General features: G+C 52.9%; 8 protein-coding genes across 8 annotated transcripts; 4 read left to right on the top strand and 4 right to left on the bottom strand.

Moving 5' to 3' along the window:
• Positions 1 to 1,465: 1,465 nt before the first annotated feature.
• On the top strand, positions 1,466 to 3,148 carry PODANS_1_6190 (uncharacterized protein; the record flags this gene model as incomplete). The annotated part of the gene is made up of 1 exon (XM_001912801.1): positions 1,466 to 3,148. The coding sequence occupies one exon, from the start codon at positions 1,466 to 1,468 to the stop codon at positions 3,146 to 3,148; it is 1,683 nt and encodes a 560-aa protein (XP_001912836.1).
• A 614-nt stretch (positions 3,149 to 3,762) lies between these two features.
• PODANS_1_6180 (uncharacterized protein) lies at positions 3,763 to 5,103 on the bottom strand (the record flags this gene model as incomplete). The annotated part of the gene is made up of 1 exon (XM_001912800.1): positions 3,763 to 5,103. The coding sequence occupies one exon, from the start codon at positions 5,101 to 5,103 to the stop codon at positions 3,763 to 3,765; it is 1,341 nt and encodes a 446-aa protein (XP_001912835.1).
• A 4,209-nt stretch (positions 5,104 to 9,312) lies between these two features.
• Positions 9,313 to 10,644, top strand: PODANS_1_6170 (uncharacterized protein; the record flags this gene model as incomplete). Its single annotated transcript, XM_001912799.1, has 6 exons — positions 9,313 to 9,354; positions 9,649 to 9,679; positions 9,743 to 9,757; positions 9,828 to 9,877; positions 9,929 to 9,948; positions 10,047 to 10,644. 6 exons carry the CDS (start codon positions 9,313 to 9,315, stop codon positions 10,642 to 10,644), a joined length of 756 nt encoding a protein of 251 aa, XP_001912834.1.
• Positions 10,645 to 11,502: 858 nt separating this feature from the next.
• PODANS_1_6160 (uncharacterized protein) lies at positions 11,503 to 12,303 on the bottom strand (the record flags this gene model as incomplete). The annotated part of the gene is made up of 1 exon (XM_001912798.1): positions 11,503 to 12,303. One exon carries the CDS (start codon positions 12,301 to 12,303, stop codon positions 11,503 to 11,505), a length of 801 nt encoding a protein of 266 aa, XP_001912833.1.
• Positions 12,304 to 12,844: 541 nt separating this feature from the next.
• Positions 12,845 to 14,110, top strand: PODANS_1_6150 (uncharacterized protein; the record flags this gene model as incomplete). Its single annotated transcript, XM_001912797.1, has 1 exon — positions 12,845 to 14,110. A coding segment is annotated over one exon (1,266 nt), but the record flags the coding sequence as incomplete, so codon positions are not given.
• Positions 14,111 to 14,403: 293 nt separating this feature from the next.
• Positions 14,404 to 15,359, bottom strand: PODANS_1_6140 (uncharacterized protein; the record flags this gene model as incomplete). Its single annotated transcript, XM_001912796.1, has 2 exons — positions 14,404 to 14,501; positions 14,567 to 15,359. Coding segments are annotated over 2 exons (891 nt in total), but the record flags the coding sequence as incomplete, so codon positions are not given.
• Positions 15,360 to 16,276: 917 nt separating this feature from the next.
• Positions 16,277 to 18,184, top strand: PODANS_1_6130 (uncharacterized protein; the record flags this gene model as incomplete). The annotated part of the gene is made up of 1 exon (XM_001912795.1): positions 16,277 to 18,184. The coding sequence occupies one exon, from the start codon at positions 16,277 to 16,279 to the stop codon at positions 18,182 to 18,184; it is 1,908 nt and encodes a 635-aa protein (XP_001912830.1).
• Positions 18,185 to 20,172: 1,988 nt separating this feature from the next.
• On the bottom strand, positions 20,173 to 21,222 carry PODANS_1_6120 (uncharacterized protein; the record flags this gene model as incomplete). Its single annotated transcript, XM_001912794.1, has 1 exon — positions 20,173 to 21,222. The coding sequence occupies one exon, from the start codon at positions 21,220 to 21,222 to the stop codon at positions 20,173 to 20,175; it is 1,050 nt and encodes a 349-aa protein (XP_001912829.1).
• Positions 21,223 to 23,127: the final 1,905 nt, after the last annotated feature.

Below are 23,127 nucleotides of genomic sequence, written 5' to 3'. Positions count from 1 at the left end.
GATGGTGGTGACGAGGCCGGAGTGAGAAATATTAGGAGAGGCGTCGCCCGGTGCCCCGCATGTTTTAGCGCATCTCAGCGCCCATGTTCGATGACATCACGCAGAATCGAGGGGCTTGGCGAATTGCACGCCGTAGAGTCCAGACCGCTTGTTGACCCCCGCCCCGTGGCCCCCCCTGCTGCGGCTGGAACTTGATCTGTTGATGTCCTCGGCGGCATCTTGGCAACATACAAGCCTCACGACAGGTAGCTGTTCGGAACTCTTATAGGTGACCGAAACCGAAGCACATCTTGGACTGTTGGAACGATAGCATCGTGGTATCGATCTTTGTTTCAATGATAAAGCGAGAACAGGGTACCTATGCAAGAGCCCTATTCCCTAGGCAAAATCCAGAGTCGGAAGTCGACAAAGTCCTGATCGAGCAACACCTGAGAGATCGCAAAAGAATCGCAGAGGTCAGCCGATGGTGAACCTTGATGACCTCCAACGGTGATGGTTCTGACTCGACAACCACCACTTTGATTCTGTACCAACGGTGGTGGTGTTATATATCAACTCCAGACGACCCCGAGAAGCGAATGGTTTGGCAGCGAGCTTATGCACTTCCACCATGTGTGCATGTTGAAGCCCCATTCATCCTGTAGGTACTGATCCTGCAGAGACGCATGTCCCAGCAACACCGGCGTCCAAGCAGCGGCCCGACCCTGGCTACAGCACGAGGGGATTCTGTCACGGACGTCCAAGTGATGCGGCTCAAGTCCTGGGTCTGCATCCGGTGCTCCGGGGTCCGTTGATACCATCTCGTATTGGAACGATCGCCATATTCACTGTGGTATTCGCGATAACAGCCTTGGTGTTGAAGGCCGAGGCATGGTTGTATTGCAGAAATTCTCAGCGCATGGGCAGGTAATTATCGCATTATCAGGAGTTGTTGCTCTTCAAGCCTCGGCAGAGTCTTGTGATCAATGTGAGGATATTTCCAGAGCGAGGAGGAGGCCCTCACGGAGATAAGGTCTGATATGTTGATAAGAGCCTCGGTGAATGAGAGATTCTGTATATCGATTATGGCCGAGATGGCTTGGCGACCTCGGTGAACGGAGGTTTGAACGGCAATGGCCGAGGCGAGCCGTGTGTGGTTACGGAAGGCCCGCAATCACAAGCTCGCGCTGAGCTGTCAGCCACGACCTAAAATAAAAATGGAAGGGAAAAGAGGCAGGCGGTGAACAATTTTCTGCCAATTAAGCCCTCCCTGGCAACCCCCTTTGCGTCATGCCTTTCGGAATGGGCCAACCGCGTCGCAGCAATTCCGGCCAGTGGCGGTCATCGAACCAGTTCACAAGCTGATTGACAAAGACACACACAGCCAGCAGCCAGAGACAGTTGAAAAGTCCCCTATTTGAATCCAGACCCCCCCCTCCCCGCCCCATCTCACCGTCCCCGCGCCCGGCCTCTTTTGTTTTGGCTCATGAAGATATTACGACTAGCGGACTACAAGAAGAGTCCCAACATCCCTCGCTTGCTGCTTCGGACCATTTTCTCTGCTGCTTGTTCCATTCCCAAGTCTTGTCGCTTATCGCCCTTCCCTTGCTCGACGCCGGACCTGCCCCATTCTTCCTGTCGGAATATCCACTCGCATAGCGGCCCATCCCGGTACCCCATTCTCAAAGCCAAAGCCAGACCCTCACCCGAAGCCAGAACTTGCCGGCAAAGTCGTGCTTTCTCATCTCACCTCCTCAACAATCCCAATCCCGATCACCACTGCGGCATCACTCCCTCTCCTCGTCCAACCCCGCTCCGCTGCCGCAATCTAGACCCTCTTGGTCTTGCTCCACCGCTTGGCTATTCCAACATCGCTGTGTCATTAGCTGCCCCTCTCACTCTCAACAACAAGCAGCAGCCGTCTCACCGCCGTACGACACACTCTCAATCCGCCAAAATGACCGTACCGGACTCTTTTCCGCACAAGCACAAGGTCGCAGTGATTGGATCCGGAAACTGGGGCACCACTGTCGGCAAGGTCATCGCTGAGAGCACGAGCGAGCACCCAGATGTTTTCGAGAAGGATGTTCAGATGTGGGTGTACGAGGAGAAGGTGAGAGTTGACGGCGAGACTCGGAACCTGACCGAGGTCATCAACACAAAGCACCAAAACACAAAGTACCTCGAAGGCATCAACCTTCCGACCAACCTTATCGCCAACCCCAGCATCGAGGACGCTGTCAAGGACGCCACCATTCTCATCTTCAACTTTCCACACGAGTTCATCAACAACATCTGCAGACAACTCAAGGGCAAGATTCTCCCCTATGCCCGCGGCGTGAGCTGCATCAAGGGTGTGACCGTAACCGACGACAAGATCGAACTCATCTGCGAGTTCATTGGCGAGCAGCTTGAGATTTATTGCGGTGCCCTGAGCGGAGCCAACATTGCCAGCGAAATTGCCAACGAGAACTGGTGCGAGACCACCATTGCTTACAACACACCTCCTTGCGACCGCCACGTGGCCAACGGAAACGGGCAAGCCAATGGCAACGGCAAAGGGGCCTACGAGGAGCACCGCGACTCTCGTGGCCAGATTGTCAAGACGAAGCTCACACCCGTCCCGGAAGACTATCCCCCGCTGGACCACGAGGTCCTTCACACACTCTTCAGCCGTCCTTACTTCACCGTCTCGATGGTGTCTGACGTGGTGGGTGTCTCACTTGGCGGTGCGCTCAAGAACATCGTCGCTATTGCCTGTGGCTTTGTGGAGGGTCACGGCTGGAACATGACTGCCAAGACTGCCGTCATGCGTCGTGGCATGTTGGAGATCATCCAGTTCGCTCGCGAGTTCTACCCCGAGACCATCCAGCCAGCAACGCTCTGGGAGGAGAGTGCCGGGTGGGGCGACATGATTGTCAGCTGCACCGCTGCCCGCAACTGGCGGTACTCCAAGATGGCGGTTGAGCGCGGAGTGTCCATTCAGGAGATTGAGCGTACAGAGCTCAACGGGCAGAAGCTGCAGGGCATTTCGACCTCGCGCGAAGTCAGCAGCTTCTTGAGGGCGCGCGGTATCGAGGACAAGTATCCTCTGTTCAGGCTCGTCGACGGCATTCTGGACGGCAAGGTCAATGTTAATGACATTCCTAGCCTCTTCAGAAAGAATTAGGTTTCAAAAGTCATCTTTTTCTTACCCAGGACATAGGCATGAGGGACGGGCGGGTTCATGGGAAGTCTTTGAGTTTTGGTACTGTCAAAATAACATGTATTCAACCTGCCTTATAGGCGGGTAAGAGGAGGGGCCGCAAGGACCGGGTTGATATCGGGTCTGGGGACTGGGAAATGCATACTTTGTACCAACAAAGGTTTGACAGTTTGCATATGGCTCTGGCATAACGGGATAATGATGGACTACATGTTGTCCTCTTTTTTCTGAAAGTAGGGATTGTTCATGGCTACAAACATATACAATTTCTTTGGGCGAATCAAAAATGCATTGCTTATCGGTGGAGAAGAGAGATAAATGTGTCTTTGCTGGCATTGAGTGCATATGTCCAAGTGACACAAACAAAAACAAAACTCCAAACTCCTCGCCAGCGTTGTCTAGAAACTTGGATACTTTGAGATGACATTATGTACCGTTGTTTACACAGAAACTGAACTGACGCTCGCGTCAGCCTATGGCTTTCCGAGATGTCTTGGTCCTCGGAAGATGGATGATATTCGATATCCACCCTCTTTGAACTTCTTTCCTCGGACTCCCACTCTCTTCATCTCCATGACCTACGCCAACAGAACACTCCTCTCGTCCACCGTCCCCCTCTCCCTTCTCCCACCCCCCCACCGTTCCCCGACCCAACTCCTCTGCCCGTCCGTCTCCTCCTCCTCGAGCGTCCTCTCCCCGTCCCCAAAGATGGGCTTGGCGACGTAATCGTAACTTGCCCAGACGATATTAAACAGCACCGTCGTCCCTGCCACGACCCACTTGGGCGCCCTGCCCTTCTCGTCACTGAACAACCGACCCCCAAACATGGCTGTTATGACCCAGGGGGCCCAGAAGCTGAGGAAGAGTACCTGGCCGAGTTTCTGGAGGCAAGTGGTTGCGGTGTAGGGCCGGAGGGATTGGAGGTAGGCTTGGTAGTCTTGGGGGAGGTCGTGTTCTGCTGCGCCGGTGGTGAGGAGGGAGAGGTAGCGGGGGGAGGGCTGGGCGTAGTTTGCTTGCGGGCGGCGGACGGGGAGGAGGAATTTTTGGATCCAAGAGGGGGGTTCAGGCTTGGGGCATCTGTCACCGTCACCGTCGTCATTGTTGGTGGGGCTGCGATCGTCTTCTTTCGGGGGCTTATCTGGAATATCTGGGAGGCGTGGGGCATAGAGCGTTCTCGCGAGGAACGGTCTGGGAGGGACGGGAATGTCGGGTTTTTCTGGGACGCCGATCGTGGCTGGCAAGGGGAAACATGGCACGAGAATGTCGTGGTAGCTTGCGCCGCCGCCTTCGGTGGTGATGATTTTGGCGTAGTCTTCTGCCGTTACTTCGTAGACTACGCCGACGAGGCCTTTGGTCCAGTTGATTGGTCTGCGCTGTCGATTGCTGGAAGAGAAAGGGGGCATCTTTGGGGGGTCAGGGAGGTCGGGCATGTCAGGGACTTTGGGGGGCAGTTTTGGAGGTTCTGGGAGTTTACGCAGGGCGGTGTTGGCGAAACATGGTTCGCGATATGGGAGACCGGGCAGGTCAAAGGTTAGGTCGAGAGAAGGGGCGGATACGTTGATTTGGCTTAGGGGACGGATGCCGCGCATGCCCAGGAAGGTCTTTGAGCACATGTTGGAGCCATAGGCGAGGTAGAGGACAGTATTGGATTTGGAGGGCTCATGGTGGGCGTTTCTGGTGAGGATTGGCTCGGTCGGGAAGGGCTCGCCGGTTGTGGGCACGGCATCGGCTTCGAGGAGACGGGTGGCCGGCGTGGGTGGGATTGAGGAGATGGGAGGATATGTTGGCTTGGATGGTCTGGCGGCCCAGGACCAGAGGACTTGGACATGTTTCAAACTCCAGAGAGCGGTGTCTTCTTTGGTTTCCGGATTCGATGGCGCAAGTAGACCTGTGGCTGTTGAAGCTGCTTTTGGAGACATGTTGGTGGTATTACACAACAGTTAATTACCTGTTTGGGTGGTTGATGGATGGCGCAATTCACAATGGTGATGGCAAATCAAGCACTGGGTGGTTTATATAAGAACTGTCTCGCTGTCCCGTCCCCTGCCGGCCCAGGCTTGCCGGAAGCGTTTGGAGTTGCACAGCGGAGCCCACGTAATTGGCAGGGATCTTCGGGGCCGGGACTTGTGGGGGTTTGGTGCCATTTCCACTGAAGGTTCATCCGCTGTCCGCTACCCTATTTTCTGGAATTCGGGTTTAGCCCAACTCCGAGTAACACGATGACAAAGCATTAGTTTGGAGGCTCGGAGACTTTGTCGCCGTATTTTTCAAATCTCCGGGAGAATTATCAGGTTGACAGCCGTACGTATTTGTGCCTGTGGCTGTTGAAGCACCGTGAGCTCCTGGTCCTCCCAAAATCCGTGGCAGTTAGCTCCTCATGACCAATGGTAAGAGAAATCCGGGATTTTCTGCATGCTCTTAATGAACGTCCAACTTTAACCACCTTTCACCAGCTCCAACAACTTCCTACTCTACCATGACTAAGGCACTGAGAAATAGATTCAGACTTTCTTAGAAAATCCGGTTCCGTCAATATGTGGCAGTCACGTTGCGAGGTTGAATCAATGAGTCGGTAGCAATATCTTTAACATGCTCTCGATTAACAATGTTCCGGACAAAGCCTTGGTACTATCGGTGCTTATCCCCGGAAGGTTCGATTCTGCAACTTCATGACTTTTTGGCTAACTCGGTCAGTTCTAGATGCTAGATATCGACAATTTTCTTTAGAATCCCAGCACTGTCTAATGTACCCCAACCCATTCCTCGCCCCCTAAGAGCGAATGACACAAAAGGGACATACCAGGGGCTGACATGGGGAAGACTGTGGCAAAGTATCTTATACTACCACCTTGCCCACAAATTAATCGAGACACCAAACCACCCAAATCGCAGTCACTTACACAAGAACCTCCAATTTTAACCAACCGTATTTTAACCGTCCTGTGGCCAAAGGCCTCCGAATTTTGAACAGGAGTAGGCCTGTGGCACTATACCCTTAAAATATTTTCCTAGGCTCTTAGAGAGTGTGGTTGGGGAGGAGGACGTGTGAAGAGGGGTCTTTATTTGGTGTCTCAATTATTTTGTGGGCAGGGTGACTACTTCGTGTTCTACTGGTTTAAATGTTTGCTGTCGTAGGCAGCTTTTCTTTTTTGATGAAACCTCCCCTGACCTGTTGGGGCCCAGTTCATCACTATCACAAATTCATGCACAAGCCTCAACAGTACGTCCAGCAGCATGTGGTTTTACTACTTCCCCTTCTATTTGGCTGAACTGAAGTAGCCCGACCTACCCCATAAACTCGAAATCCCGTTTGAAGAAAACACTTGCTGGTCCTCTAAACGCCTTCGCTCATAAGTGTAAAATCTGGGTGAAAAGCCATAACTCCATCCCAACCAAGCTCCACAGGATACCAATCCCAATCTTTTGCCTTCAGCCACAAAACTCCAAGTTTTCCACCCTAACCATGAATCATTTATTATGAAACTTCATGGTAGGAAACCCTTAGGCGAAAGCCTCGCAAACTCAGAGTGGTCCACCACCACCGAGGAAGAATGGCAGATATCGCAAGACTGGTAGCTCAGCATCGACATCTTTGTCTTGCTTGTTGTCGGGAGTACCTGTAACTTGCGCGTCATCGGTGTTTGGGCGAGACTGGACTCTGTTCCGCAACGAGCTCTTGACTTTGGCGGAATGGGAGTCGACCTTGCCTCCTTTCTCGACTGATTTGAGCGTCTCAAAGGTGATGTACTGGGACGTGGTGGAGAAAGAAGATCTTTGTGGTGTAGATGATCCCCCGCCGGTCGGTGACTCATAATGATATGACAAGAGTTGCTTCTGGGCCCTCAGGCGGCGAACAGGGACTTTGGCCGGGAGTAGTGATACGGGAAGACGAGCAGATGCCTGTTGAGGAGGAGGCGGAGATCCGGTAGACACACCAGAATAGTCGATGTTCCACACCTGGCTTTTATTGATGGGAGAGTAGACCTTCAAGTGGAAGACGTTGTCCTGGGAATTGGGCACCAAAAGTTCCTTCGCTTTCCACTCTTTCCATCTCTTGACATCGTCAAAACCCATGGTAACACAGTTGAGTCTTCTAATGCTGGGAAGAGAGGTGACTGGTTGGTTGCTCGCTGGGCGGATGGCCGAAAGGGCACTGCGAGAGAGGAACGTAGACGACATTTCGATGGTAGTTTGATGAATGGATCGTTTCTGTATCGTGATTTGGGTCATTCGGTGCTAACGGTGAAGACGGTAGTTGAATGGGGAGAGGAAGGATGGGCTTGCCAAGTGGCAGAGAGAAGAAGACACACTTTATAGTACTTTCAGATTGAGGAGCCTGGCTGTGAGCTTGATTCACTTGGGGCTTTGCTGGGAGCAACTTGAATCTGCAGTGAACATGGCTGTTGCTCCAATTGAAGCTATTCGTCAGGATCAGTTGAATAGCACCGATGAGGGAATGGGAGCAACACATACAGTTAGCTGCTCCAGAATGCCTCCCCAAGACGCTCCCAAAGACCCGCATCACGCGTGAATACACATCTTCACCTCCGTAAAATGAATGAGTGAATAAAAAACCGACGAGGCGCACAGTATGGCTGTTGGGACTGTGAAGGCGAGAGTCTAATACCATTCATTCCCTGGAGTTCCCAGTCAAGCCCAGTCACCGCAAATGATAGCTATGTGGTGTCCTCTAGATGAACAATAGAGTTATAGCCTTCATACCTATATTGATACTCTCAATCCCATCTCTAGGTAGCCAAACATTGTGTTTTGGCTTTTCGTCCGGCTAGAACTGTTTGTTGCAGGGAGTCAGACAGGTTCCCATGTGAAGAGGCTTACGCCTTCATGATTAGGGCACACTTGACAGCTGCACAAAGTTACCGGCGAAGTGTTAACACCGAGGCATTGAGCCTGATAAGGTTTTGGATACGTTGCCGTTTCCTTCATTGCTGTTTCCCATCGACAAACAACAACCTTGGCTCTGGAGATTGCATGCCTTCACGTTTGCGAGTCCAGCTCCGAATACCTTACACCAAATGATCTTCTCACGACTTTCGAATGTCCAGATGCTGAATGACAACCACATCTCTGATACTTCACAGTCAAACACTTGGTCGGTTCAGCCTCGCGACGTGGGCCGTGACGTGTGTTGTCTTCACAAGATTCACCCGGGCGGCCGATTTGTCTGATTCATTCACCTGTCGCCATCCAGGCGTGGCACGGTCCTTGATCTCTGTCTGCAACTGCTTGGCATGCCAAGCGCGGGCAAGATCACTTGGTGACGTCTTTCTGTTTGAGCATCTGAGCATCTGACAGTTGCGATCATTTTTGCGCTCGACTCCAGAACCTGAAGACTTGAGACTCGGGAGTAAAATGATATCTGGAGGGAAGCCGGAAATGTCCTTTTGCACGACGAGGACAAAGAAACCACCGACCAGAGGAAGCCAGAAAGTGTTTGTGGAATTGCGGAAAGCCTCGCGCTGGAGACAAGACAGCATCGACAGGCGGCGGCCTGTGACGGGCATTTTGGCTAGCGCACTGCCACGATGGCTGGCCTTCAAAGGTGCGTGTAAGTCACCACAAAACTGCGGGGTCCTCTATAAGGTCGGTCCCGCAGCCCACACTGCCCGCACCCCGTCAAAACTTCGAGACTCGGTTCTACATCGCTTGTGATTTCTGCCTGCGCAATTCTTGCTCTCTGGCCAACCCCACAGTCCGCATTGACCGCGCGCTCTACTCCGTATTCATTTGAAGATCGCGCTAGCATTGTCTGTTCGTATATAACAATCTGTAGTCGTTAACACCGCGCCGGAAGACCGAGGACCTCGCAGCCCCCGGCTGCCTTTGACTGGTACACCCTACGCTTCAACGTGTCGCGACTCCTCTACCACACTCGCGCAACCCGTGAACAGCTTCTCCTCGACGGCGCTAGTGACATCTCTCTCGCCCTACCGGTATTACCCCCCTCATCGCTCCGTTCGCGAAGCACCTCCCCGTCGCTGCCCTCCCAGTCCTACCGCGGTTCAAGGAGCTCCGGCCAGCCCCGCCGAACGGCGTCAACTTCACCTGACCCAGAATCTATTTCAACCACCTCTTCTCCGTCGCGCGGACCCCTTTTTTCCAGGATCATGGGATTCCGAAACAGCATGGCCAGGCGTTTCGGGGATACTGTGAGCAGAACTTCCCCTTCTTTATCAACATTTTCTCCCCCCAGTTCCCGGGTCACGGGGATGGCCAGTACAAAATCCAAGGCCCAAAAATTCCATCTCCGTCTCACAACCAACCCCCGCACCAAGAGCAGACAGGGCAGACAACCCGGGAAAGTCGAGCCCAGGATCAAGAAGCCCGACATGTCTTCTCTTCGCACTGCTACGACCAAGGGCCGAAGCAGTGCGCGTGCGAGCAGTCCAGCTACTATCTCTCGATACTCTACCAGGACCTCACGGAGACTGACCAATGCACAGCTGGGATCGGGCTCAACCCAGTATCTATCATGTAAGTGCTTCTATCTTGCTCCCATCGTGGTGTGTTCTCCTGCTAACAATCCATCCCAACCAGACTATGACATCTGCCGTACGTTTTCCAAACTTTGCGACTTTTCGATCTCTTATGGCAAGCAAACCAGATCTAACTGAGGCTCTAGTGACGACTGAGGATGTTAGGTCCCTCCGAAACGACTGGCTGACAGATAATGTATGTATCTGCTGGCGCTGTTGGTGCTGGACCAAGCTAACATGATCGTAGAACATTGCCTTCTGGGAAGAGTACGTCTATAGGGTGAAGAGGGTTCTGTTGAAGCTCCCAACAGTCACCAAGCTTCCCCCCTCCCTCCAAAACACCGCGTCTCTAACATGTGGTTTAGATGGCTCGAACGGGAGGTCCTCATCAAGTACCCCGAGGCGAAGATCGTCCTGCTTCGTCCCAGCATGACGTTCCTGATGATGCAATCAAGCGACGTCAGGAGTATAGCAAGCGCCCTGCCAAACTTCGACAAGATCACACATATCTTTCTTCCAGTCAACGACGCACGCGACAGCACCAGATCCGACCTTGGCTCTCACTGGTCGTTGCTCCTGGTGTCCAAAATCGATGGCGTTGCGTTTCACTACGACTCGCTGGGTGGCGCGAACTATTACGAAGCCCAAAAGTGCACCGATCGGCTAAGTAAGGTGTTGGGCCAGGCTCTACGATTTTACCAGATGAACGACTGCCCACAGCAGGAGAATAGCAGCGACTGCGGCGTCTACGTCTGTATTCTTATGAGGCATCTCCTGATCAAGAAGTTGCTCAACGCCAACGCTACTGAGAAGGTGTCAATGTCGATGGCCGGCAAAGCGGTCGACAGCCGCAGCGGTCGAAAAGAGATGATGAACATTATCGAAAGTCTGCGAAAAGAAGGCGAGAGAAGACGCAGTGCATCACCATTTCCATCCTCATCAACCCCGCCACGCATCGACTGATGGGTTGCCACCAAGCGTTCGATTGACGATTACAATCTGGCTCCAAACGGACCAAAGAGAACAGAGGTTGAGATGAGGCGTTTATCGGATGCTATCACTAGACATCTTGAAGTTGAGCCCTGTGGTTCCTTCTTGTAACTGTATTCAGCACAGCAGTCGGGTTTTGCCGCATGATTTGGGTCATTCACAGCATTTCCAGCGTTGGCAGCTCCATTCGAGCTGAAGATCAGCAGCAGTATTTTGGTATGAGAGTTGAGCCCTATCGCAACTGTTGGTTCTTGATACGAAGTCATCATATTCGAGGGCGGAATTCATGGAGGCAATGATTGCTGTTGAGGTGGAGGTATTTTACCCGAGATGGCTTTCTGAGAGTAGTTGTTCCGGCTTTACATTGAAAGCATCACGACGATGGATCTGCAGTCCTGTGCCTCTACCTTCGCAGAGGCGCTGGCTATCTACGAGGGAGAGCAGGTGTTTAGGAGTTAGGCAGGCAGGACACGAGTACCCCTTTGTTTTTAAAGCGCGAGGGCAGGCTTTGAGTAATTGGAGATGAAAAATGGGAAGAAAGAGGGGTGCGTTTTGGGTAACATCATCTGGTTTATCTCGTTAATTGGAGAGGATGGAGGGGGGTTATGTCGCATTACGATACCCACATCACACAAAGCCAACATCTGCATCATCACTGTGCATGGTTATGTTTACAATTCTTCTAGACAGCACAACAGAAGTTCGCTTTGGGCAATCTAGTGGACGGCTATTGTATACTCATATTGTCTCAACATTTGTCATTCCTGTCGTTATTACAGCAGTTTGAAGGGTATATACATAGATAAGAAAAACACACATGACGTGTAGCCATTATTTGCCAAGAAAAGCAGGGTTCTGCTCCATAGTAGAAGAGATGAACCCCCTCAACGCCGCCCACCGATTCGAAGTCGCTGCCTCTTGCGCCGTTATCGCGGTCCCCTCTGTCTCCATCTTTGACTGCTCTTCCGCCTGTTTCTTGGCCGTGTTCTGGTTTATCGTCGCCGTGCTACTCGCGCTCGTCACGGTAGCCAACTGCGCTAGGTTATGCCCAAACCGGGACATCTCCCCCTTGACGACCCTCTCCTTCCTCTTTAACGCCCCCGGCCTAGACTTTATACTTTTGTGTCTGACTTTCCCCTGCAGGGCCTGCTCGTTGTCCATTGCACCTTCATCCTCCATCTCATGTTCAAGGTCGTCAAGGACATCCCCGAGCGAGTCGAGAGTTGTCTTTAGCTGGGTCTTGGCTTTTTTGGCCTGGCGCTTCTTGTGGTTCTTGAGTGCTGTGGTGGAGGAGGGCTTGGTGATTTTGGAGACGAAGGAGGAGTGCTTGATTAGGCGCTTGTCGCGCTTGGAATTGATGAAGGAGTCGGTTACCTGGTTGTCTTCGCGGTGGGTTTTGCGGGGGATGGTTGGGTCGGCGAGGCGGGCGAGGGCTTTTTGGCGGGCGGTGGGGCGCTTTCCTGGGACTGTGGGAGCCTGGGAGAGAATGTTAGGTTGGAGATGAGAAGGTATTGGTGGATTTGAGTTAAATACCATGGTTGTTTGGTGTGAGAGGTGGCCGACAAAAGTGTGCGAGAGGTGGCTTATCGCAATGCGTGACAAGTCGCAGTCGCAAAGCGACAGGGAGAGCATGGCAGTTTGGACTTTTTAGTGGGGCATGGGAGTTCACCGCCTTTGGTGGGTAGGGGTCGGCTTTTGACGAGCGCCAAGGCTGATCCTTCTTTTGGCGGGGGAGGGGCAAAGCTCAGCCCTATGGATTTTCGTCTGCTGGGGTGAAGTGGATTGGATTTCTGAAAGTCGATCATATTGGTGATAGCGAATTTGTTCGTTAGTCTGTATGTTTCTAAGCGAGGGTTTCTATTGTATTAGAGTTCCTTGTCCCTGTGTAGGCAGAACAAGCATTTGAACACACAAACAGCAGGAGCTATCTGCTGGTGTATTTCGAGCTTCAGACCAAGAACCCGGCGTGTTCACAAACCGACATTATGCAGCACAATTCGAATGATGAACACCATTCAAATAGCGCAGCAACGAATGGGGAGCAGAACGGCTCCAGTCTACAGCTTACAGATGAGGAGTTTGATAGATACTCTCGTCAAATGATCGTCCCTGGAATGGGCAAAGATGGTATGACTATGTTCTAAGGTGGTACCCTGCCGTGGGCCGAGACTAACACGCAACAGCTCAACTTCGACTTATAAATTCCAAGGTCCTCATTATCGGCGCCGGTGGTCTCGGCTGTCCAGCAGCCCAATATATCGCAGGTGCTGGGATAGGAACCATCGGCATCATTGACGGCGATGTCGTCGAACCATCAAACCTCCATCGCCAAGTTGGTCATGCCACTTCTCGCATAGGCATGAAGAAAGTTGACAGTCTCATCACCCATCTAAGAGACCTCAACCCACTGCCGACCTATGTTCCTTACACCTATCCCATCTCCCACGAAAATGCAGCAGACATCATCACCCTCTACGACCTAGTCCTAGACTGCACCGACAACCCAGCAACCCGCTACCTCATCTCCGATGTCTGCGTTCTCCTCTGCAAACCTCTAGTATCAGCCGCCTCTGTTCAAAAGTCCGGTCAACTGATCGTCCTAAACTGCCCACCCACACCCCAGGGAAAGATGGACAGGAAATACCCTCCTTGCTACCGTTGCTGCTTCCGCAAACCACCACCAGCCAACACCCAGCTATCATGCGGAGAAGCAGGCATCATGGGCCCAGTAGTCGGTCTAATGGGTGTAGCCCAAGCAGGAGAAGCGATCAAGATTCTTGCCTCAGCTCTACACCTCCCCCAATCCAGTTCAGACACCACCACCGAAGACGACCCCCACAACCTAATCCAACCCACCCTCCTAATCTACTCCTACGACCTCAACGCCGCCCCAGGCCCCTACACCTTCCGCGCCCTGAAAATGGCCTCCCGCAAAAAGAACTGCTTCGCCTGCGGCGAGAACTCACCCCAGACTTTGACACTAGAGGGCATCAAATCCGGCAATCCGAATTACATCCAGTTCTGCGGGCTCCAAACACGCAAAGCCACCCTCCCTGCGCAGGATAGAATCACCGCATCTGCCTACCACGCAGCGAGAGAAAGTGGGCAATTGCAGAACCACATCCTTCTCGACACCAGGGAGAAGGAACATTTCTCCTTTGGAAGTATCGACGGTGCGGTGAACGTGCCCTTTGGGAAGCTACTCATGAAAGCGGCGACCATCAAGAGGGATGGTGGTGATGCTCAAGAGATCTTACCCCTGAAATCGGCAGAGGATCCCATATTTGTTGTATGTCGTCGAGGGCTGGACTCCCAAGAGGCAGTCGAGAAGCTCAAGGAGCTCGGAGTGGACCACGGGGGCAAGAGAAAGATTGTCGATATCATAGGAGGAATGAGGGCTTGGAAGGACGAGGTCGATCCATCCTTTCCGTTCATATAGTGATAACATCGCAGGAACGGCCAAATCTTGAATAAACTCGACTCATTTCGAATTGCTATGAATAAGAGGAGTCTGCTGTGTAACCGCTCTGGCAATGGTCCTTTTTTTCCACCTATGGTACACCTGACAAAATGCCATCCCTGAACACCGCTAAACAATGAGAATGAGAGCAGAGGCAGACCGATGACTGAGTCCATAATTGTTCGCTCTCATGAAAGTAAGAATTCCTCCTGTTGTGAACTTGATACACACTATACTTTGCCACATGCCATACCGTCTTACTCATGTTTCCTTTATACGCCAATCTTCTTCTTGTTGAACGCTCTCTGATCTCTCAACCACTGCCTGTAACCGGCAACACTGGAGATCTTCTCACCATAGAAATCGGGGACTGTTCCAATCTCATGTTAGCACCTGTCATCATCGCCAACTCAAAACATCATGAGATCACCATACCAGGATTCCTCGCCGAACTCGCGGTAGGATCAACCCGATTCTTCTTGATCCTCGCAAAGAACTGGCTCTCCTTCAGCGCCATCGGCGCCTTCCACTTGCTGTTCATCGCATTAAATACCACCGTTCCAACACTCGGCCCCACCAACCAACCCAGTGCGGCGAAACCCATAGTCATCAACCCCATCGTCATGAGCGGATCAAGCGGGATATTGCCCACAAGACTATCCGCCGCGCCGGATCCCAGCGCCATCGACCCCGCGAGACCAAACCCCAGCATGCCCAGCACACTAAAGCCTTGCTGCCATCTCCTCCTCGACTTGCGAAGCTTGAAGAAAGTCTCCCAGTTGAGAGCGGGCGTCTCGGGATGAGCAGCAATTTGAGCCTTGGAGGCCTTTGCCGCGGCGGCTGCGTCGACTTCGGCGTCGGTGCTGAGGCGGGAAGGGGTGGTGGAGAGGGTGCGGCGGGTAGTTGGTGAAGTACGGAACTTGGCGAGGGGTTGTTGTGACATGGAGGAGAAGGGCGAGGTCATGTTGAGGCCGGCGGAGTAAGGGCAGGCGGTGGTGGTGCGGAGGAGCATGGGCTGGAGACCGCTGGCAGAGCGGCCTGCGCCTGCGCGAAGCATGCTCGTTGCTGATGTGACGAGCATCTTGGAGATAAGATGTAAGTGACGTTGTTGTAATCTACTGGGTGGCTCGTGTTGTGGCCGCTCAAAGAGTGATATGTGTTGATTCTGAACAGGCAATTGTTCGAGTAGAAAGTGGCAGAACCTGGAAAGATTGAGTGGAGAGTGGCCTCAACAGGCACGGTGACGCTGTGCGGTTCAAGATACTGTCATGGAAGGCTACTGAACAAGAGCTCTTGTGGAGAACTGGAGCTAGGTTTTTGCGAGCCTCAGGCGCTAATTCCAGTCTTGGCAAGGAATGGTGATAAGCGATAACAGTGGAGGGGCGGGCTGGTGCTTGTAAGTCTACAGCCCTTTCCTTGCATTGCTTCCTGTAGTTGCTCAACTCTAGTCGTTCTGCTGGTTTATAGAAGGAGCGACTTATAAGTAACTAAGTTATGGCAATTGCGTGCATATCTTATTGTGGCTGTTGACACTCCCATATTGAGGAGCCAGAACGTTCTAGCGGCAAGGATCTACCTACCTACCACCCACCAAGGTTCTCAGATCCCATGGAACTCCTCCAGCCCATCAGACAAAAGAGACAGACAGAAGCGCTGGAAAAGAAACAATAGGACTTTGACCTCACATATCAGGCTATACACCTAACATCGAGAATGGTCCTGTATTTGCTGGACCATTGACTCAGTCCATGGTTCCCAATGCAGTGTCTACTTTCCTCATCGGTCCGTAATTAATCCAGTTGTCGCGAGCTTGGGACAGCGCCTCGACAGCTCAGTAGCGATCAATGCCACGCCAACCTTACCAGGTACCCTGAATTGGGCAACTCCCACCATATGCCAGTCAGGCGCAACAGGTCCCCTCCTTAAAGTCCAGTTCAGGTCACCAACTCTCTACATTTTCGAACCCTCATTCGACAAACTCCGGCTCAGACTGCATGTCCCAGCAATTCTAGGCGCAGTTTCGCGATCTCTCGTACGCGTCGCAAAGTCGCGACTTTACGCCCCACCACCTTTCCTCAAGGTCTCGACCTACCCGCCTATGTCCTCTACTTCCAGCTTTCCCTCCTCCAGATCAAAGAGATAATCATGGAGGAAGACGAATCTCCCACCCGTCGCAAAGCGGCGATCGAGATCCCTCTCCGGTCAGAGCGAAAGTATGTCCCCGGCTCAGGGCCCGCCCTCCCTCAGATCTCGCTCCTTCCAGTTCACGACTCGACCGGTTACATAATCGACCAGTTTGTCCTTCCCACGGATCAGGACATGAAGCCAGATTCTCGCCGTCTACTTCACTATCACATTGGCTTCACCGACCTGCCTGCGGCGAAGCTACTTGTGCCTTGCCACAAGGTGCTCGACTACATCTCCCCGCGGGAGCTCGAGGAGTGGGAGTCCCGCAATTTCGAGAGACTCGACGCACAGAGAAAGACAGCAGAGTTGGCTCTGAAAGAGAAAAAAATGGCAAAGAAGAAGGCCGCCGAGGCCGCCGCCATTGCTGAAGGCAAACGACCAGTCGGCAGACCCCCCAAAACCAAACCCCGCGACTCTCGCTCGCCCGCTTCGACCACCCAAGCGAGCGAAGCCCTCACCATGGTAGAGCAGGTAGCTGGACCGTCTCTTTCAACACCGAAGAAGAGAAAACTGAGCATGCCATTGGAGAGGGAGGACACGGTTAGTGACGTGGAGTCCGACGAAGCCGCCATCCAAAGACAACTGCATCCAGATTTTGTGAATGATCAAGAGTGGCAGCTCCGCGACGCGGAAGAGGGTCAATGGGCCGGAAAGTTTGAAGCAGAGCCAATCGGTCAGTCTGGTCTACCTTCCTTCGAAACATCGGGTGCCGAGACATCGCAAGCCAGCAGTTTGGCACCATCCCGGCGAGGTGTGCTACCTCCTCTCTCACAGCCATTGCCACCTGGACGGAAAGAGACGCCCATCCCCCCACCAAATCTCAATCAGCATTCCCTCCCATCGAAGGCCAAAACAGGCGTCACGGCGATTCCTAGACCGAAACAAACGCCCATTCCTCCTCCTATTCCAGGACAGACATCAGGTCTTTCTACTAAACCTAAACACAAACCTGCGACTCCGGCACAGACGTGTCCAGCTATTCCTGGAAACATTCACCCGGCTTTCGCTGCGGCTTTTGGCGCACGCACCGAAGCAAAGGTTGGGTCTCGGAACGGTGCGGCAGATCCCAAGACACCCAAGTCAACTCCTGCTAAATCACATGGAACGCAGCAGTCGAGGACGTCTACTCCAGCTCGGCGAGCTGAGCCGCTCAGGATCGCCCAATGGACCCCCGTGGCCGTGAGCCGGGGTCGTTTCAGCCGAACTACCCCCGGCTCCTCCTCCGCCGCATCGGTATCCCAAGACCAAATCCAAGAGACTGGATCCCAGAAAAGCGAAAAGAAGGCGCCTAAACCCAGGAAGCGAAAGGCACCAACATCACAGGAAGAGGTCTACGATGTTAAGGAGCTCCTAGACGACCGGTGGATCACCGAGAAAGGAAAGAAGACACACAAATACCTCGTGCTCTGGGCGGGTCAGTGGCCGGAAGGCCAGAATCCCACTTGGGAGCCGGCGGACAACATTGAGGATAAGGAGCTCATCCGCCAGTATCACGAGAAGAAAGCCTTGGGCAGAGTGAGGCCGCCTCCTAAGAAGATGCAAAAGACTTTGCGTTCTTATATCCTGACGGGGAAGCAGTACAGCTCCGTTGCTGAAGCCTTTGAGGACGGTCTCGACGTGGTAGAGCCCAGCAATCATCAAGGGAACGATGAGGAGGAGGATGTGGACATGGACAAGGAGGAGTTCCTCAAGGTGGTGGATAATCTCCATCCGCAGTATGCGAAGAGCTTGAGCTTTCATGTCAAGAAGGAGAAGGAGGGAGGGGGTGCGAGTGGCAAGGTGGTCGACGCATCGTTCTCGGCGTTTGATGCCAGTCTTGCTCGGTATCAACAGAGCTTTAAGGGTGCGCCTCGTGGAGCTTTTTAGATGGGCCGACTGCATTCATACGGGCAGAGTTATTCGGTCTTTGGCCTTGGTAATACCTTGGTGGAGGTTTTGGTCCGAGAGGTTTACCTGATTGGCAGGGTACGCTATGGCGGATGGTTCCGTTTGCGACAAGGCGGTTCCCTCGCGATGACAAGTTGGGTTCCCTCACGACGACAAGCCGGGTTTCCTTACGACAAGCTGCTGCCCTTACATACCCCAACATTAAATATTCAGCGGCGTTGGCAAACGAACTGCGCTCATCCCCCAGAGCTTCATGTACCATAGTATAGCAATAGTTATGTTGCTTTGATGACGGAGACGAGCGGGAGGAAGGGACACGTCCATTATATACTCAGCTCTCTGGCATCCAGCGTATCATATATTACGGGAGAACCGGCATTACATTTGCATCTAGTTTTGGCCGGGCAGCCACGCTTTTTGAGGCAGTAAATACAATTTATATGCGCCCAACTACCGAACTATTGGGTATGTGAGGTGATTGACGGGGGGGGGGGGTGATATATTGTGATGACATTGGCTTTGTTTATCCCGAGAGTGAGAATAAGCCACGCCTTGTTTGTCCAATCCGCGATGAACGAAGTATTTCTGCTGTCTCTTGGCTGAGAGGGCATTACGAGGCTGTTTCGGTGAGTTGGTTAGACCCCCTACGCCCGCCGCCCGGTGGAAAAATTTGGCATGTAAAACTCGCTGCTGACCACCCCCACGAAAGGGTGACTTGAGCTGGGATTTTCTTCGAGAAGGATCCCAGAGCGGTGGGTAGGATTTATGTGGCGTTGCCTAGGTTTTCTTCGGGCATACAGCGGTAGAGGAAGAAAACAAATATCTGGACTGGGTTGGGGGTTGTGCTTAGCGTTACACACCATGCAGAGGAGGGCATATCAGTGCTGGCACGACAATGGGGGTATTCAAATGGCCGTGTGGGATTGTATGAATCAGAGGTGGGCAGTATCCCCGTTTCTTACGAGCGAGCTGAGGATATGGCGGTGAGGCCTAAAGCTGAGAGTGTTTGCAAATCGGTCATGATAAGGCTGGGAATGGGATGTAATCAGAGATTGTGGTTGGATGAGACGAACTTGTATGAGTGAGCCAAGTTCCACTTGGATGGGAGAAAAAGAGCACTTTGAAACTTTGATCATCCCTCGCTAACAATCTGACCTGCATTGATCTTCAAGCCACGTTCACTCCGGTCGGGTCGGGCGTATGTATGCCGGTACCTATACATGGATGTACATTTACATGGGCGGATTGAAAGCGGCTGAGTGGGATGGAATATGCATACGCCATGATGATGCGGACCAGCGTGGGGGGTCGCTCATGCTGAAGCGATACAGGCTTTGTGCGTACCTTGGCCACAGGTGAAATTCGCACGTGAGGCAAGTACTTGAGCGACCTCGGAGACTCGAGAAGTGAAGATCAACCGCCATCATTTGGGAGAACCATGGCGTGGGATTTTGAGGTTGACCGACATAAAGGCGGGCGTTACCATGGTGTGATTCAGGATTGGGGGGTCACAGGTTTTTGTGTTGCCTGCTTTTACTCTTGTACTTGGGTCGGGAGAGGCTCTGCTTGAGGGGGTTGAAGTTGTGGAACATGGGTGAACTGGGACGAGGCAATCACGTTACTAGGCGTCAAGGTGGGTCAGCTGGTTTGAGGCGTACAAAGCCAGGAAGCCAGGAAGCCAGGTTGGAGGTGTTGTGGGCTGGTTTTAAAATCCGAGCCAGAAGGGAAGTTGTCAAAGAAAATAATTCATTCAGCAAAGCAAAGCCCTTGCTTGTGATCTACAGGTTGATTTGAACTCCTGATAACCCTATACAAAAATCCCCGAGTACCCTTCCTTTGTCTAGCAGACCCCAATAGCAAATCCTTTTGATAACCATTATCTCCCAAATCCCCTTCTTGCACTCCAGCCCTGGGCCCTAGTGAAAAGTCATTAAAATCTGTAAAATGCGTTGAGTTTCTCCTCCAAACTAAGCGATAGCCTCTGCAACAAGTCGCTGCTCAATCTCCAACACTCCAGCCATGCCTTGCTGAATCTCCTTGACCGCATCACCATCCTGCGCCAACGATTTGAATGGCAGCCGTGGCTCCACGCAAGCCAACTCTCCTTGACCGTGGAAGTATGGCATCGCAGCCTTAACACCAACGAACCCGTAGCGGATGGCAAGCCAGTCACCCCTGGCAACCTCATGTTGGAGATCTCTTGCCTCAGCCAGTTTCCCTTGCTCGAAAAGCTCCCCAATCCTCACACAGGCTCTGGGGGCAAGGTTGGCAAAGCCACTGATTGTTCCATGAGCACCAACGACCAAGCCTTGGAGAACAAAGTCGGCACTGCCACCAGCAACAAAAAAGTCGTGCTTGCCGTTGCGAACCTTTGGTGTATCAACAACGAGGCGGGCGAGCTTTCCAGTGTTTCCACACGTCAGCTTTACACCGACAACACGAGGGTGCGCGGCAATGCGGAGGATGGTGTCGGAATCAAGGTCGACTCCGTTGGCCGCGCCGGGAAAGTTGTAGACAAGCAGCGGGATGGGAGACTTGGACGCAACGCTGTGAAAGAAGTCGACAATGATGTCCTTGTTGAGAATCCCAGCGTAGTAGCCTGGTGGGAGAACGAGGGCATGTGTGGCCCCGGCTTCCTTCGACTCTTGACACAGCTCAACGGTTTCTCGGATGGACTGGGCGCAGCAGCCAGCAATGATGGGCATTTGAGCATGGTCTGATTCGTGTCTGACGGCGTCGGCCACCGCCTTGATCATAGACTTGCGTTCTTGACGGGACATGTGGACTGCCTCGCCGTTGGAGCCGTGGACCACCAGCCCACTTACACCGGCTGCGAGCAAGCGCGCCGTGTGTCGTTGCGTCGCGGGAATGTCAACCTCGTCGTCAGGCGTAAAGAAGGCCAGCATGGGTACGTAGACGCCATTGGGAAGTCTTCCTAGTTGGCTCTGCTCGTCGAAGGTGTCTGATGGAAGGTGGGTCGGCGTGACGGGCATGCCGAAGTTTGTTGAAGGCTCCATTGTTGATCTATGGGACAGAATATCAGGCCTGGGAATAGACTTGACTGATAGTATGAGTTGGCTTCGAGTGCCTGATGCAGGTTTTGGTGGTAAGAGTTTGAGAGGGTAGTGATATAGCAATAGTGTAACTGGCGAATGGGCACAAGAGATGGTGGTGGTGGAGGAAGGGAAAGGTTGAGTCTCGGGTACTTATACCACAACGCTTGATCAGGGTGGAGCAAAGGTGATCCAAGTTGAAGTCAGGTGGACAACCAGGAAAGGAATGACGGGGAAGATATACGGACCTGAAGGAACACAGCTTAAGCCGTAGGCATTGAGGCATCCCTGCCGGCCCGATCTTCTCGGAAGGCGAGCCCCCTGGCAAGACAAGGACATCTGAGGCTCTAGCAATGATGATAGACCCAGGGGTGCCTCTTGCCAAGAGTGTGGTCCTTGTCTAGCATCTTTGCCTCGCGTGGGGGCGCCAAAGAGTCGGGATGCCGAGCATGACTGATGCGGGCTTCACCACAGACAAGAAGCGGCTAGCCACGCGGAAGTGACACCGGAGCCGGATCATGGCTTGCGTGGCATGCACACCGAAGATGCCACGCCTACCGACTGGTCAGTTTTGCCCTACCCAGAAAAGCGTCCCAAGGCATCTGGAATTTCCTCCAGAACCAGTCATTGAGCAGACACAGCTGTAGGTGGTTGCGTTTCCCAGTATCAGCCGGGCAAAGACAGCGGTGAGATACACCGCATACATGGGTGTCGGGTAACCTGGTCCCGATCTGGGCAATAGCTGGAACGAATATGATCTCGTGATGGCACCTCTGGTCAAACTAAACACCATGCTGTGGCCATGATCCCATCAGGTAATGCACCCGTCACCTTTCCCATTCTATGTGTCAGTAGGCTGTTTGTATCGCCTAACGACAAACTACCCGTTGGCTGGAAGGGTAGCACGGCAAATCCAGTTTGGGGACACAAAGTTCGGGAAAAATGCTCGTCTCCAAAACCACGGGAGTGCAAGTCGACGGACCCAAAGCCCCAAAGATGTGCAGTGTTACAGTGGGGTGACCCCCAACATTCGGGCAACGAGCTTGGCGCCCCCGATGTCAAAGACCATTGGCGGCATGGCTCTGTCAGGGGCAAATCCCCAAAATTCCAAGTCGTGACCATTCTCATCAACGCCACCCCTCCCTCCCTCACAAGGAGGACGGCATCGGGGCTTCCAACTGATCAATGGAAACCACCCGGTTTTCGCTCGGTCAGAAGCCAACAATCTCACTCGGTTTCGTCATCCAGGCATGTTTTTTTTTTTATTACTTTCCTAGCTGCCGTTTTCCCCCGCTTTGTCATCCAACACCTCACGCCCATCGCACATCATGAAGCCACACCGCTTCCCCATGTCTGATGAAGATGATGGAGAAGCAAGGGCATTTCGGGCTGTTCTCGCCCGAGCCTCCTTGCTTCTTTTCTCCTGAACCAAAGCCAGGAATATCTCCCAATCCACCCCCACACGCTTTAACCTCAAAATCATTGATCGATCGCCTTCGCGTCTTCCAACAAGTTGTCGTGTTCTTGTCGCTCTTTTTCCAGATCCTCTGTCCATCGTTCCTTTGTCCTCCTCCTGCTCCTTTCCCCTTAAAACCCCAATTAATTGGCAGCCAGGTTCCCTTGCCTGCTTGCATCGAGCAAGTCTCACGTGAGGCCCGCGCCTTGTCCCCCCCGTATATCCCATTCGCGTGGGGGTTCCCCAGATTTGCTATTGGTTCCCCAAGAACGATGCTGGCCGGGGTGCTGAGCTCCAACTGAAAGTGGCTCCGGGCACGGCTCCAGACGTTCGGGAATTTCCAACACGTTTCTCGCGTTCCCATTGGCTCTTGTCCTGGCCTTGTGATGTTTGTTTTCAATGGATCGTCTTAT

Source organism: Podospora anserina, chromosome 1 (genome assembly GCF_000226545.1).
Source record: "Podospora anserina S mat+ genomic DNA chromosome 1, supercontig 1".
NCBI lineage: Eukaryota > Fungi > Ascomycota > Sordariomycetes > Sordariales > Podosporaceae > Podospora > Podospora anserina.
This window is presented reverse-complemented; position numbering and strand designations above follow the sequence as displayed.